The sequence below is a fragment of the Amphimedon queenslandica genome, unplaced genomic scaffold, assembly GCF_000090795.2.
Source record: "Amphimedon queenslandica unplaced genomic scaffold, v1.1 AMPQUscaffold_13343, whole genome shotgun sequence".
In the NCBI taxonomy this organism is placed as follows: domain Eukaryota; kingdom Metazoa; phylum Porifera; class Demospongiae; order Haplosclerida; family Niphatidae; genus Amphimedon; species Amphimedon queenslandica.
The window spans coordinates 41,600-54,180 of NW_003546421.1; the positions used below are offsets into that span (position 1 = coordinate 41,600).

Here is a 12,581-nt window from a genome sequence, read left to right on the forward strand (position 1 = left end):
TGAAAATGATTAGACTACAACAAAATAATTAAAATTAAGTTATAGATACTATCAGATCTAACCTCAATATTCTTACACATATTATTACCAGTTGGACATAGATCATACCAGTAGGCCCACAGTATCCATTCAACAGATACACTACTACCAGTTGAAGTAGATAAGTAATCATTGACTTGATTACACAATGAAAGATTTGTTGTTGGAGTTATAATAGCATAGCGTGCTTCACCTCTCCCAGTTAAGTCATTGTCATCCCAAAATGCTGCAATGACTGGAGTAGAAATAGGAAAAGAATTGGGTATGTAGGCAATGAAACTTGTTCCTAAACTAATCAATCCATGAGTACTTATCTATAAATGGAGTTATATTATACAAATTATATATTGTCTGAGTACATATAGCCACATCAAAGGCACCACCAGGTCATATATATGGCTTATACAACCTGCAACAAAGAAAGGAAGACTTTTTTAGTCTTCAGAGCATGATGTGGCTGTAAGTATACAATATATTGTATATAGTATATGCCTTCTCAGTAGTTAGACTTTTGCCCCTTGATATCTGCCTGAGGCAAAGCTGATGAGGTCAGGTATTGAGGGGCTGAGGTCTCATGCTGCTGCTATAGACTTCAAAGGCATGGTATATGTATATTACATTAAATTTAGCTAACCCATGCTTCTGTGTGACATGATGATCCAAACCTTAATGGGGAAGGCAGTGACACATTTACAGCATAATCAAGAATGTCATCAAGTACTGAATAGTTAGTAGGATGAAGGAAGGGAAGGTAGTTACCCTCAGAGCTAACAAGGAGACCATTGAAGTAGATAAGTATCACAAACACTATCATCATCTTTCACTGGTATACCAATATGAACTGGATAATCCCAACTGTCTGTTGTTATTGATGATCTTTACATGTATAATACTTTTAAACATATCCTGTTTGGTTTATAAAAACTAGTTAAAAGAAGTGTAAAGCAATAGTAAAGTGGTGCAATAGTGCACTTTAACTTAGTTTTGATTATTATTGTTCACTGTTGTTTATAGACTACTATAGACTATAGTGAGTTTCACCTGTAAACATAATGTAACTTATAAACTTCAAAATATTAAACTATTTGTATAATATGAAACCTATTACTGTAACCTGTAAATTGTCTATTGTATATCTTTAAACTTGTAAACAGACATTTCCATAAATGAGGTTTGGTTCTTGTTCATTTTATGTATGATGGTTGGTTTCTCTGTAGCTTATACTGACGACAGTGTGATAAGAATCTCGTTCAATACTTGTTTGTCTCTTTTTACTACTGTCAGTTTTATGTTAATTGTACTGTATTGCAGCTGTCACAAATACACTGGTATAATGTACTAGTGAGGATATTGTTTAATAAGCTCTATAATGATGATGATGATGATGATGATGAGCCTCTTTTAGATGTAACTGATTCTCATAAAACTGTCGATGAGCAGAGGAATGATATTGTACCCAGTTCTACTGATGTTTTTAGACATCGCAGGGAATCTGTTGTTGATCTATTTTGAAGCATTTATGCATACTGATTGGATTTTTGTTTTACTGTCAATTTTTTGCCATGAACATGACTATCATTTTGTTCATCATCCATTTCATTTTGTTTGTCACTTGTGTGTGATGTACATGTGCAGATGCAATGTTTCAATAATGTTTATATAGTTCAGTTATAAGTTTACATCTGTACTTAGTCTGTTTGCCTTTCTGTGTTTATCATGTGCTGATAATAGCATGCAGTTCTGCATTCCAATAATTATTTACAATTATTTGCTAAGTTGTTTGTTAAGTTTACTTTACTATATTAAGCACAATACATTTCTTTGTGTAGCATTTACACACCATACTACGATACTTTAAAGTACATATTTGTGTGTGTTTATGAATTACAGTACATCAATTAAAATGTCCAACTTTGTATGGGCGAGATGAGACTTGAGGCCTTGTCCCTGGGACATCATATACAGTTGACTTATCAGTAGTACTGACACTAAGAGAAGTGTAGTTGCTGTAGTTATTAGTATTAATTGATGGTATTTCATTGTTTATCATTTCATATGTTGGATCTTCTTTTGTAGCAACTTGGTTTTCATAAATAACTTGGTTTTCGTAAGTGTGAACTTGGTTTTCACAATAAGTCTCTTTAGTACGAGGTATAGAATTTTCAGACTTTGCTTTACCTTTATAGCATTCAAATCATTAATACTAATAACATGTATTCTTTTACCTTTTTTCCTCAGTATTACAATAATTGCTAGTGATAGTATGAGAACAGCAAATGTTGTGAGTCCAAGGAGAACTCCCAGTACTACCTGTGATTGACCTATTGACAGTGTACATTGAACATTCCACAAATACTGTCCTAAGTAAACATACTTTGCTGACCAATATTAGTAGTAGTAGTTGTGAAAGCAGTAGTAGTAGCAGTAGTAGTAGTAGTTAGCATTGCTGAACTATACATTGAGAATATCAATCCTTTGCTGCTTGTTTGGTACACAATAAACTTTTCAGTACTTGAAAATATAACATTCTCTGTATAATTGTAAATTGGGTTTATATAATATTTCATTTCTAACCTGTGTATGATGATATCATTGGTAGAACTGGTTTAATCCAGTCAACTGTGTATTCAATAACTATTGCTGGTATCAGTATCTTTATTCCATTCTCAATATCATGTGCATATACAGTGTATGTTCCATTATCAGTAAATGAATAACATGTTCCATTAGTTTGTATTGATTGTGGTATCAGTGTTGTTGCTGTTGATGCTATTAATACTTGACATTCATTGAGCACTTCAGTAATACAAACAAAGCAGACAATATCCTCATTCCTCTCTATTATTATATCCTTTACATTATATGTATCTATAATAAGTACATACATACACTTACCATACATTGATAATAGTATCTTACTTATTTCTGTTACATTAGAGTTACTAGTTCCATATGTACCAATTGCTGATACTGTTAGGTAATACAATGAATGATCATTTAGGTTTATATTCCAATGTATAGTATAAAACTCATCAATGTATTGAAGACTATTAATACCCAATGGACCTAATGTATTTAAAGTATTAGCTCCAACCAAAAGCAACTGAGCTTTATTTATAAAGCACTGATGTATCTATAGTGATATAATTAATATTATAGTGTATTCTAGTGTAAATAGTTTTACTTGAAATCTTATTATTAATGTTTCATTGGTTAGATATAATGCAGATACATTATCAGGTTTTGTTACTTCTATAAAAAGAAATGATAACAAAAATAATTCCAAAAATTAACTATAGTTGTACCTGTAGATATGATTCTGCTGTCATTGCAACTTGACATAGGCAATGTCAATTTGAAAGTATAAACATTACGAAGAGACAAGTTTTCAGTATAATAGTATACATTATTTCCAGTAACATTAATTGTATCATTAACTGTTTGAAGTGAGTCACTGATACTCAGAATTAGTGTACTGTTAATAACTGGAATTCTGAGTTCCCATGATACTGTAATATTGTGAGGTGTAATGGATAGGAATTCAAACCTATCTATAACTAATGAAGCTATAAGAGTTATGTTACATTGATTAATAATACCTTGATCTAGTCTGTATACAATATTAGTCCATCCTGATACTGCATCATAACAGTCTATGTTAGTAACATTATCAGTATTAGCTAGTGGTTGATTAATATAATACCCACTGCCACTATTAATACCAACACCAGCTCCGTGTCTTGTCCATCGTATGAGTCCACACTTGTATATAAACACAGCATATGTGGCATTACTTTGATGAGCTAATACAACCTGAAAATGATTAGACTACAAGAAGAAATATCATTAATATAAGTTATATACTATTGACCTCAGTATTGTAGCAATATTCATCAGTAAATTGACATACATTATACCAGTGGACCCACAGTATCCATTCAACAGATACACTACTACCAGTTGAATTAGATAAGTAATCATTGACTTGATTGCACAATGAAAGATTTGTTGTTGGAGTTATAATAGCATAACGTGCTTCACCTCTCTCATGTAGGTTAATGTCATCCCAATATGGAGCAATGACTGGAGTAGTAATAGGAAAAGAATTTGGTCTGTAGGCAATGAAACTTGTTCCTAAACTAATCAATCCATTAGTACTTATCTAAAAAGTCACTCTTGGTCACTTTCATTGCATTAAAATAATTACAGTTTAGCTAACCCATGCTTCAGTGTGACATGATGACCCAAATCTTAATGGGGAGGGCAGTGGCACATTTACAGCATAATCATCATAGCCATTCATTATTGAATAGTTAGTAGGATGAAGGAAGGGAAGATAGTTACCCTCAGAGCTAACAAGGAGACCATTGAAGTAGATAAGTATCACAAACACTATCATCATCTTTCACTGCATGAACTGATCTAGGGCTAGTGAATTAGTGATTCAGCAGTTGACAGCTATTTGATGATTGTGCATGTTTAGATAACTACAATTTTGGCTTATAGCTTTCATTGCACACACAATCGCTCAAATGTTGATCTACAAATGACCTCAGTGATTTAACTTATATATTAATATTTACATGAATGCACCATAATTTTGCTTACTAATTGTTACAGGTGGGGTGCACTAGTGGGGAAATTTATGCTTTTGATAGTGTCATCAACAGCAATAGTGGCACCAATATCAGAGGAGTTTTAACATTTTTATCGCTTCATTTCACAATGCTGAGTTGTGGCTACCTTTAGTGAAATATACAGATTAAATTTCAATCATTAATAAAATGAACATTGCAATCAGGAAATTCAGTATTTTGATAATTATGACTGATGTATTTAGATTAATACTTAACTATATAACTAGGCCAATATAATAATAGTAGTAATAGAAAAAGGACCAACTAAGCAGTAAAGTTTTTATAATTTTGAAATTATAAAATAGAGAATTTTTTCCTTTTTAATTTTGGCAAATTTTAACCCAAGACCATGTACTGTAGTACATAGACTTAATTTGATGAAATTTTTGAGCAACTTTAGAAATTTTTAAAAAATCCAATTTTGATCGGAATCACTTCAAACTTTCTACATTACATAAAAACATGTGTATGTACCAGGACAATTCTAAAAATGAAAAATTCTACTGGGATTTTGGTTAGATTTTTGAGCAACAATAAAAATTCATAAAAAATCCAATTTTGATCAAGGTCACTTTAAATTTTCTACAAAGGACCATTAACATACAATTACTGATAAGATTCAAACAGCATGTTACATAATGTCACTCACTTAAGTCTCACTTGATGTGTGTGTATTTGGATTCCATTATACTGTGTGTGTGTAAGGCAGCAGTGAAATATTGTAATAGTGCATACCATATGCTTTGATTATGTTGTTCACTGGGTAGTCTCACACATTAACATAGTGTAAACATATAAAGTCTATACTGTTAATTGTAACAGAACCAGTGATCTCTAAACTGTATTGTACCATACAATTGTACCCAGTACTATTGATAATTTTAGACATTGTTGATCTGTTTTAAAGCATTCATTTTTGCTTAATTTGTCTAGTTTGTCTTGTTAATACCAGTTACCACTATTTTTATTATAATTTTTAAACATTGGCCAATTATGCTTGTGGTCAAAGGTATAAAAGCTTTAATTTAATAACAGCAATGGCATTATATATTTAAGTATTATAATCAAGTATTCAATGTGATGTTGTGATGTGTTTGTGTAAGCGTGGGAACTTCATGTATTTAATGTTTTTAATATGTGCATCAATGTATACATTAATCTGTACAAGTACATGTGCTTTCTGCAAGTAGGCAAATAGACAGCAAATGTTAAGTGAGAAATGAAAGGATATGGATATACATATTTATGCCCATAAATTTTGCCTGGCCAGCAATTAGCACGGGTAAGGACTACATTTATAAAAATACATAAATATGATTATTATCTGTTTATCATTTTGTTTGATTTTCTTTATGAATTGAGTATAGGGTACAAAGTGCATGTGTGCAATGTTTCTGTAATGTTTATAGCTCAGTCATTGTTTACATCTGCACGGTCTGTTTTCTTTCTATGTTTTTGTGTTAATAACTTTCAGCTTTACATTCCAACACTTATTTGTTAAGTTTTTTATATTATAGCATAAATTTGTGCAGCCTTTACACACTGAACTACAATACCATAAAATACATGTGTGTGTGTTTATGAGTTATATAATTAATGTATCATTTAAAATGTCCAACTTTAGATGGGCAAGATGAAACTTATGGGCTTGTTTCTGGGACATCATATATTGTTGAGTTATCAATAGTACTGACACTAAGAGAAGTGTAGTTGTTGCAGTTATCAGTTGATAGTATTTTATTGTTTATCATTTCATATGTTGGATCCTCTTTTTTTGTGAATGGGATCTCATAAGTCTCTGAAGTATGATCAGGTATGGAGTTGTCAGATTTGGCTTTACCTTTATAGCATTCAAATCATGATAACATGTTATTGTATCTTTTACCTTTTTTCCTCAGTATTGCAATCATTGCTAGTAATAATATGAGAACAGCAAGGGTTGTGAGTCCAAGGAGAACTCCCAATATTATGTTAGTGACCTGTGATTGACCTAATGACAATTGTGCATTTTAATGAAATACCTTTAGTATGGCACCTTACTTTGACTATCAATATTATTAGTAGCAGTAGTAAGTAATACTGAACTAGTTGAGGTAGCACTGGACTCCATTGGAATTATCAATCCTTTGCTGCTTGTTCGGTTTATCATAAACTCTATTGTATTTGAAAATTCACTCTCTGCAAAATTGTGTTGAATAATATCTCATTACTGTAATTACCTGTATCTGATGGTTTAATCCAGTCAACTGTGTATTCAATAACTATTGCTGGTGTCAGTATCTTTATTCCATTCTCAATATCATGTGCATATACAGTGTATGTTCCATTATCAGTAAATGAATAACATATTCCATTAGTTTGTATTGATTGTGGTATCAGTGTTGTTGTTGTTGATGCTGTTATTACTTGACATTCATTAAAAATTTGAGTTATACAAGTAAAACAGACAATATCTTCATTCCTCTCTATTATTATATCCTTTACATTATATCTGCCTACAAATAAAATGATTAATTGACATTAAGTTTGTTACATTATTACTTATTTCTGTTACATTAGAGCTACTAGTTCCATATGTACCAATTGCTGATACTGTTAGGTAATACAATGAATGATCATTTAGCTTTATATTCCAGTGTATAATATAAAACTCATCAATGTATTGAAGACTGTTAATATCCAATGGACCTAATGTATTAATGTGTCTATTAGCTTCAAACAGAATCAACTGCACTTCATCTATAAAGCACTGAAGTATCTAGTGATATAATCAATCTTATAGTGTATAGTACAAATGCTCTTACTTGAAATCTCATGATTATTGTTTCATTGGTTAGGTATAATGCAGATACATTGTCAGGTTTTGGTGTCAATGCTATATTTTGAATTAGAGAACATTAATAGTTACTCTTTAGTTGTACCTGTAAATATATATTTTATGTCTTCATTGCATTCGGTTTTTGCTTTTGGTAGAGCCAGTTTGAAAGTATAAAGATTACAAAAATTTTTGCCATCAGTATAGGTATATGCATTATGTCCAGTAACAGTAATTGTATCATTGACTGTTTGAAGTGAATCAGTGATTTGCAGAGTAAGTACACTGTTAATAACTGGAATACCCATTTCCCATGATACTGTAATACTGTGAGGTGTAATGGATAGGAAGTCAAACTTATCTATAACTAATAAACCTTTGTAAGAGCATGCTACATTGATTAATAGTACCTTGATCTAGTCTGTATACAATATTAGTCCATCCTGACACTGCATCATAGCAGTCTATGTTAGTAGCATTGTAAGTACTTGATAGTGGATGAATATGGCTACCAAAGTCATAGATTATACCCACAAAACCTATAAAACCTATCCAGTTTATGAGTCCACACTTGTATACAAACGCGGCATATGTGGCATTATTTTGATGAGCTACTACAACCTGAAAATGATTAGACTACAAGAAAAATTATTTAATATAAGTTATATTATTAATTAACCTCAGTATTGTTACAAATATTATCAGTATCTGGACATAGGTCATACCAATAGACCCACAGTATCCATTCAACAGATACACTACTACCAGTTGAATTAGATAAGTAATCATTGACTTGATTGCACAATGAAAGATTTGTTGTCGGAGTTATAATAGCATAACGTACTTCACCTCTTCCAGCAGTTAAATCTATATTAATGTCTAATAATGGCATAATATACAAGCTACCACCAAAAGAGATATATCCATAAATCTCAATCTAAACAGTATATAAGTTCATTCATTATACTCATAGATGTTATACAATCCTCACTATTGCATAGTTGAAACAAGAGGATCCAAATTCAAGTGTGGACGGGAATGATACATTAACTCTATAAGAAGTATTGCCGATTGTTAAATAGTCAGTAGGATATAGGAAGGGAAGGTAGTTACTCTCAGAGTTAACAAGGAGACCATTGAAGCAGATAAGTATCACAAACACTATCATCATCTTTTACTAGTATACCAATATGAACTGGATTAATTCTAATCCCGACTGTGCGTTGTTATCAATAATCTTTATATACATAATACTTTTAAACATATCCTGTTTGGTTTATAAAAACTAGTTAGTAACTTATTAGAAATGTAAAGTAATAGTAAAGTGGTACAATAGTGCACGTTTGATTATTATTGTTCACTCTTGATTGTTTATAGACTATAGACTATGTTTTTAAACTTGTAAACAGGTATTATTTCCATTACAGCTTATATCTGTTACTTATTTACAATATAATAGAAGTTCAACTTATGTAGATCTAGTATGGTTGGTTTCTCTGTAGCTTATACTGATGACAGTGTGGTTTTAACTCAATACTTGCTTGTCTCTTTTTACTGTTAGTTTCATATTAATTGTACTGTATCACCTCTACTTGCAGCTATCACAAACACCCTGGTATAATGTACTAGTGAGGAAATTGTTTACTATGCTCTATAATGATGATGATGATCTATAATTATATAACTTCCAATAACCGCATGGTAGGAAAATGTAGCACTGTGTAGAATATAATATAGTACTGCACAGTATAATATGTATGGGTGTATGGGCTTTCCTGTTAACCACAAGCTTTGATAGAAGCAAATCACAGCCACAGCTACATACACTAGACATGTAACAATAATAATAAATAATAGTGATAAATGAGATCTGTAGTCTGGTCCAGCCTCTTTATTGCGTGGGGGCTGTGCCACCCCTGCGCAACAAAGAGGCGGGACCAGACTATGATGATAATTGGATTTTGTTTGTCTTTTGTGTGCATGTCACTGCATTATTACAATAATGTTTGCCTCTAGTTTTATTCATATCCTGTTTTTTTGTTATTTTTGGTGTTTATATCTTATCTATAGTTTTGGTCACATCAGTTTACATTTGTTGTCTGTTTGTCTGTGTTTATGCAGCAAAGGATGATGTTTTCAGCTTTGCATTCCAATAATTACTATTATTATAACTTATCAGTTGAGTTGTTTTTTAATGTTTTACTGTACTAAAAGCATACAAATTAGTTTAACAAATTGAACTACAATAATAATAATGTGTTTGTGTGCAGTGTACTATACTGAGTTATTTGTTATACTAAAATTGGTTCAAAACAATAAACAGTGTACTAGACTTATATGCACAAAATATTTATACTCCTAATAAGTCTCATATTTATGCACACAAAGTTTTAAAATATTGTAAATGTCTTATTGTTTTAAATAAAGCTTCATTTAAAATGTCCAACTTTGTATGGGCGAGAAAAGACTTGTGGCCTTGTTTCTGGGACATAATATATTGCTGAATTACATGCATCAGTAGTAGTACTGCTAGCAACAGTTTCATAGTAGCTATTAGTAATACTTGATGGTATTTTATTGCTCATCATGTCATATGTTGGGTTCTCTTTTGTAATAACTGGAATTTCATAATTTTCTTGAGTATAATTTGTTTTACCTTAATAGCATTCAATCAATATTAATATATTGTGCTCTTAATACCTTTTTTCCTCAGTATTATAATCATTGCAAATGATAGCATGAGAACAATAAATGTTGCAAGTCCAAGGAGACCACCCAGTATCATTATAATAATAATCTGTGATTGACCTATTGACAAAATAGTCATGTACATGAACATACTATGCTAATCCTACTTTGATTGCTAATATTTTTAGCAGCAGTAGTGTTATGTATTCCTGAACTAGACAACGTAGTACTGGGTTTTATAGTACTGGGTTTTGTAGTACTGGGTTTTGTAGTACTGGGTTTTGTAGTACTGGGTTTTGTAGTACTGGGTTTCATTGAAAATATTAATCCATTGCTGCTTTTGCTTTTTGTAGTACTTGAAAATTCTCTTTCTGTAAATTATTACAATGATTTTTTACTCAATAAGTTTTAACTGACCTTTGCTTGATGATTGAAAATCATCAATAAATGTGTATCCTATATAATAATACTGAAAACAATACAAATTCAAATTATTACTAACCTGTGTCTGATGGTTTAATCCAGTCAACTGTGTATTCAATAACTATTGCTGGTGTCAGTATCTTTATTCCATTCTCAATATCATGTGCATATACAGTGTATGTTCCATTATCAGTAAATGAATAGCATGTTCCATTAGTTTGTATTGATTGTGGTATCAGTGTTGTTGTTGTTGATGCTGTTATTAGTAGACATTCATTGAACACTTCAGTAACACAAATAAAACAGACAATATCTTTATTCCTTTCTATTATTATATCCTTTACATTATATGTATCTATAATAAGTACATACATACACTTACTATACAAAATAGTATCTTACTTATTTCTGTTACATCGGTAGTACTAGTTTTATATGTACCAATTGCTGATACTGTTAGGTAATACAATGAATGATTATTTAGTTTTATATTCCAGTGTATAATATAAAACTCATCAATGTATTGAAGACTATCAATATCCAATGGATCTGATGTATTAATGTGTCCATTAACTTCAAACAGAATCAATTGCACATTATTTATAAAGCACTGCTGTATCTAGTAATATAATTAATCTTATAGTGTATACTGTAAATTAATGCTCTTACTTGAAATCTTGTTATTAATGTTTCATTGTTTAGATATGATGCAGAGACATTGTCAGGTTTTGGTGTCATTGCTATAAGGAAGAGGAATTATATTAATAATATTTCCTGTACCTGTTGTAGAGATGATTCTAATGCTGTCGTTACATTCATTTGACATAGGCAGTGCCAGTTTGAAGGTATATGCATTACAAGAATACAAAATACCTTTAGTATAATTATATACATTGTTATATTCAGTAGCAGTAATGATATCATTAACTGTTTGAAGTGAATTAGTGATATTCAAGACAAGTGTACTGTTGTTGTTAGGGATGATATTCCATGAGACTGTAATATTGTGAGGTGTAATGGATAATAATTCAAACCTATCTATAACTAATGAAGCTATAAGAGTTATGTTACATTGATTAATAATACCTTGATCTAGTCTGTATACAACATTAGTCCATCCTGATACTGCATCATAGCAGTCTATGTTAGTAGCATTATTAGTACGTGATAACGGATGATTAATATAATACCCACTACCACTATTAATACCAACACCAGCTCTGTGTCTTGTCCATCGTATGAGTCCACACTTGTATATAAACACAGCATATGTAGCATTACTTTGATGAGCTAATACAACCTGAAAATGATTAGACTACAAGAAAATTATTAATATGCATGTAATTATAGATACTATTAACCTCAGTATTGTTGCAATAATTATCACCAAATGGGCATACATCATGCCAGTAGGCCCACAGTATCCATTCAACAGATACATTACTACCAGTTGAAGTAGATAAGTAATCATTGACTTGATTACACAATGAAAGATTTGTTGTTGGAGTTATGATATCATAGCGTACTTCACCTCTCCCGTTTATGTTAATGTCATCCCAAAATGGAGCAATGACTGGAGTAGTAATTGGAAAAGAATTGGGACCATAGGCAGTGAAACTTGTTCCTAAACTAATCAGCCCATTAGTACTGATCTATAAATAATAAGTTACTAGTCTTGTACTAATTAGAGTTTAGCTAACCCATGCTTCAGTATGGCATGATCCAAACCTTAGTGAAGAGGGCAGCAGTACCTTTTTAGCGTAATCATCATAGCCACTTATTATTGAATAGTCAGTAGGATACAGGAAGGGAAAGTAGTTACTCTCAGAGCTAACAAGGAGACCATTGAAGTAGATGAGTATCACAAACACTATCATCATCTTTCACTGGTATACCAATATGAACTGGATGATAATCCCGACTGTGCGTTGTTATCAATGATCTTCACATATATAATACTTTAAACATATCCTGTTGGC

At 31.4% G+C, this 12,581-nt stretch overlaps 4 protein-coding genes across 5 annotated transcripts; all 4 read right to left on the minus strand.

Annotated features, from left to right (window-relative positions):
• Positions 1–9: 9 nt before the first annotated feature.
• Positions 10–861, minus strand: LOC109582942 (uncharacterized). The gene is made up of 3 exons (XM_019998037.1): positions 674–861; positions 77–353; positions 10–14 (listed from the first exon to the last, which is right to left on the minus strand). Exons 1-3 carry the CDS (start codon positions 854–856, stop codon positions 10–12), a joined length of 465 nt encoding a protein of 154 aa, XP_019853596.1. The 5' UTR covers positions 857–861.
• A 945-nt stretch (positions 862–1,806) lies between these two features.
• LOC109582958 (uncharacterized) lies at positions 1,807–4,494 on the minus strand. Its single transcript, XM_019998058.1, has 10 exons — positions 4,259–4,494; positions 3,911–4,201; positions 3,639–3,867; positions 3,345–3,596; positions 3,224–3,291; positions 2,959–3,172; positions 2,614–2,907; positions 2,414–2,569; positions 2,265–2,360; positions 1,807–2,217 (listed from the first exon to the last, which is right to left on the minus strand). The coding sequence occupies exons 1-10, from the start codon at positions 4,439–4,441 to the stop codon at positions 1,934–1,936; spliced, it is 2,067 nt and encodes a 688-aa protein (XP_019853617.1). The 5' UTR covers positions 4,442–4,494; the 3' UTR covers positions 1,807–1,933.
• Positions 4,495–5,261: 767 nt separating this feature from the next.
• Positions 5,262–12,521, minus strand: LOC109582957 (uncharacterized). Of its 2 annotated transcripts, XM_019998056.1 has the most exons (11): positions 12,303–12,521; positions 11,964–12,254; positions 11,689–11,917; positions 11,383–11,646; positions 11,272–11,342; positions 11,005–11,221; positions 10,682–10,957; positions 10,597–10,635; positions 10,347–10,550; positions 10,192–10,299; positions 9,676–10,147 (listed from the first exon to the last, which is right to left on the minus strand). In XM_019998056.1, the coding sequence occupies exons 1-11, from the start codon at positions 12,480–12,482 to the stop codon at positions 9,921–9,923; spliced, it is 2,106 nt and encodes a 701-aa protein (XP_019853615.1). In that variant the 5' UTR covers positions 12,483–12,521; the 3' UTR covers positions 9,676–9,920. The 2 variants fall into 2 exon arrangements, with proteins under 2 accessions (XP_019853616.1, XP_019853615.1); XM_019998057.1 differs by lacking the exons at positions 9,676–10,147; positions 10,192–10,299; positions 10,347–10,550; positions 10,597–10,635; positions 10,682–10,957 and adding exons at positions 5,262–6,516; positions 6,562–6,666; positions 6,717–6,854; positions 6,896–7,171.
• LOC109582959 (uncharacterized) lies at positions 8,048–8,755 on the minus strand. The gene is made up of 2 exons (XM_019998059.1): positions 8,483–8,755; positions 8,048–8,428 (listed from the first exon to the last, which is right to left on the minus strand). Exons 1-2 carry the CDS (start codon positions 8,660–8,662, stop codon positions 8,162–8,164), a joined length of 447 nt encoding a protein of 148 aa, XP_019853618.1. The 5' UTR covers positions 8,663–8,755; the 3' UTR covers positions 8,048–8,161.
• Positions 12,522–12,581: the final 60 nt, after the last annotated feature.

What these genes read in the sequence shown, in the direction of transcription:
- LOC109582942 (XM_019998037.1), bottom strand. Translation starts at nt 856, where the DNA reads ATGATGATAGTGTTTGTGATACTTATCTACTTCAATGGTCTCCTTGTT. An exon ending in CATGTCACACAGAAGCATGG is followed by an intron (nt 354 to 673) that starts GTTAGCTAAATT and finishes CTCCATTTATAG; the next exon opens with ATAAGTACTCATGGATTGAT.
- LOC109582959 (XM_019998059.1), bottom strand. Translation starts at nt 8,662, where the DNA reads ATGATGATAGTGTTTGTGATACTTATCTGCTTCAATGGTCTCCTTGTT. An exon ending in CTTGTTTCAACTATGCAATA is followed by an intron (nt 8,429 to 8,482) that starts GTGAGGATTGTA and finishes TATACTGTTTAG; the next exon opens with ATTGAGATTTATGGATATAT.
- LOC109582958 (XM_019998058.1), bottom strand. Translation starts at nt 4,441, where the DNA reads ATGATGATAGTGTTTGTGATACTTATCTACTTCAATGGTCTCCTTGTT. An exon ending in AATATTGCTACAATACTGAG is followed by an intron (nt 3,868 to 3,910) that starts GTCAATAGTATA and finishes TTCTTCTTGTAG; the next exon opens with TCTAATCATTTTCAGGTTGT. An exon ending in AATGATATCATCATACACAG is followed by an intron (nt 2,570 to 2,613) that starts GTTAGAAATGAA and finishes ACAATTATACAG; the next exon opens with AGAATGTTATATTTTCAAGT.
- LOC109582957 (XM_019998056.1), bottom strand. Translation starts at nt 12,482, where the DNA reads ATGATGATAGTGTTTGTGATACTCATCTACTTCAATGGTCTCCTTGTT. An exon ending in TGTATACAGACTAGATCAAG is followed by an intron (nt 11,647 to 11,688) that starts GTATTATTAATC and finishes TAGCTTCATTAG; the next exon opens with TTATAGATAGGTTTGAATTA. An exon ending in TAAAAATATTAGCAATCAAA is followed by an intron (nt 10,300 to 10,346) that starts GTAGGATTAGCA and finishes TTTTGTCAATAG; the next exon opens with GTCAATCACAGATTATTATT.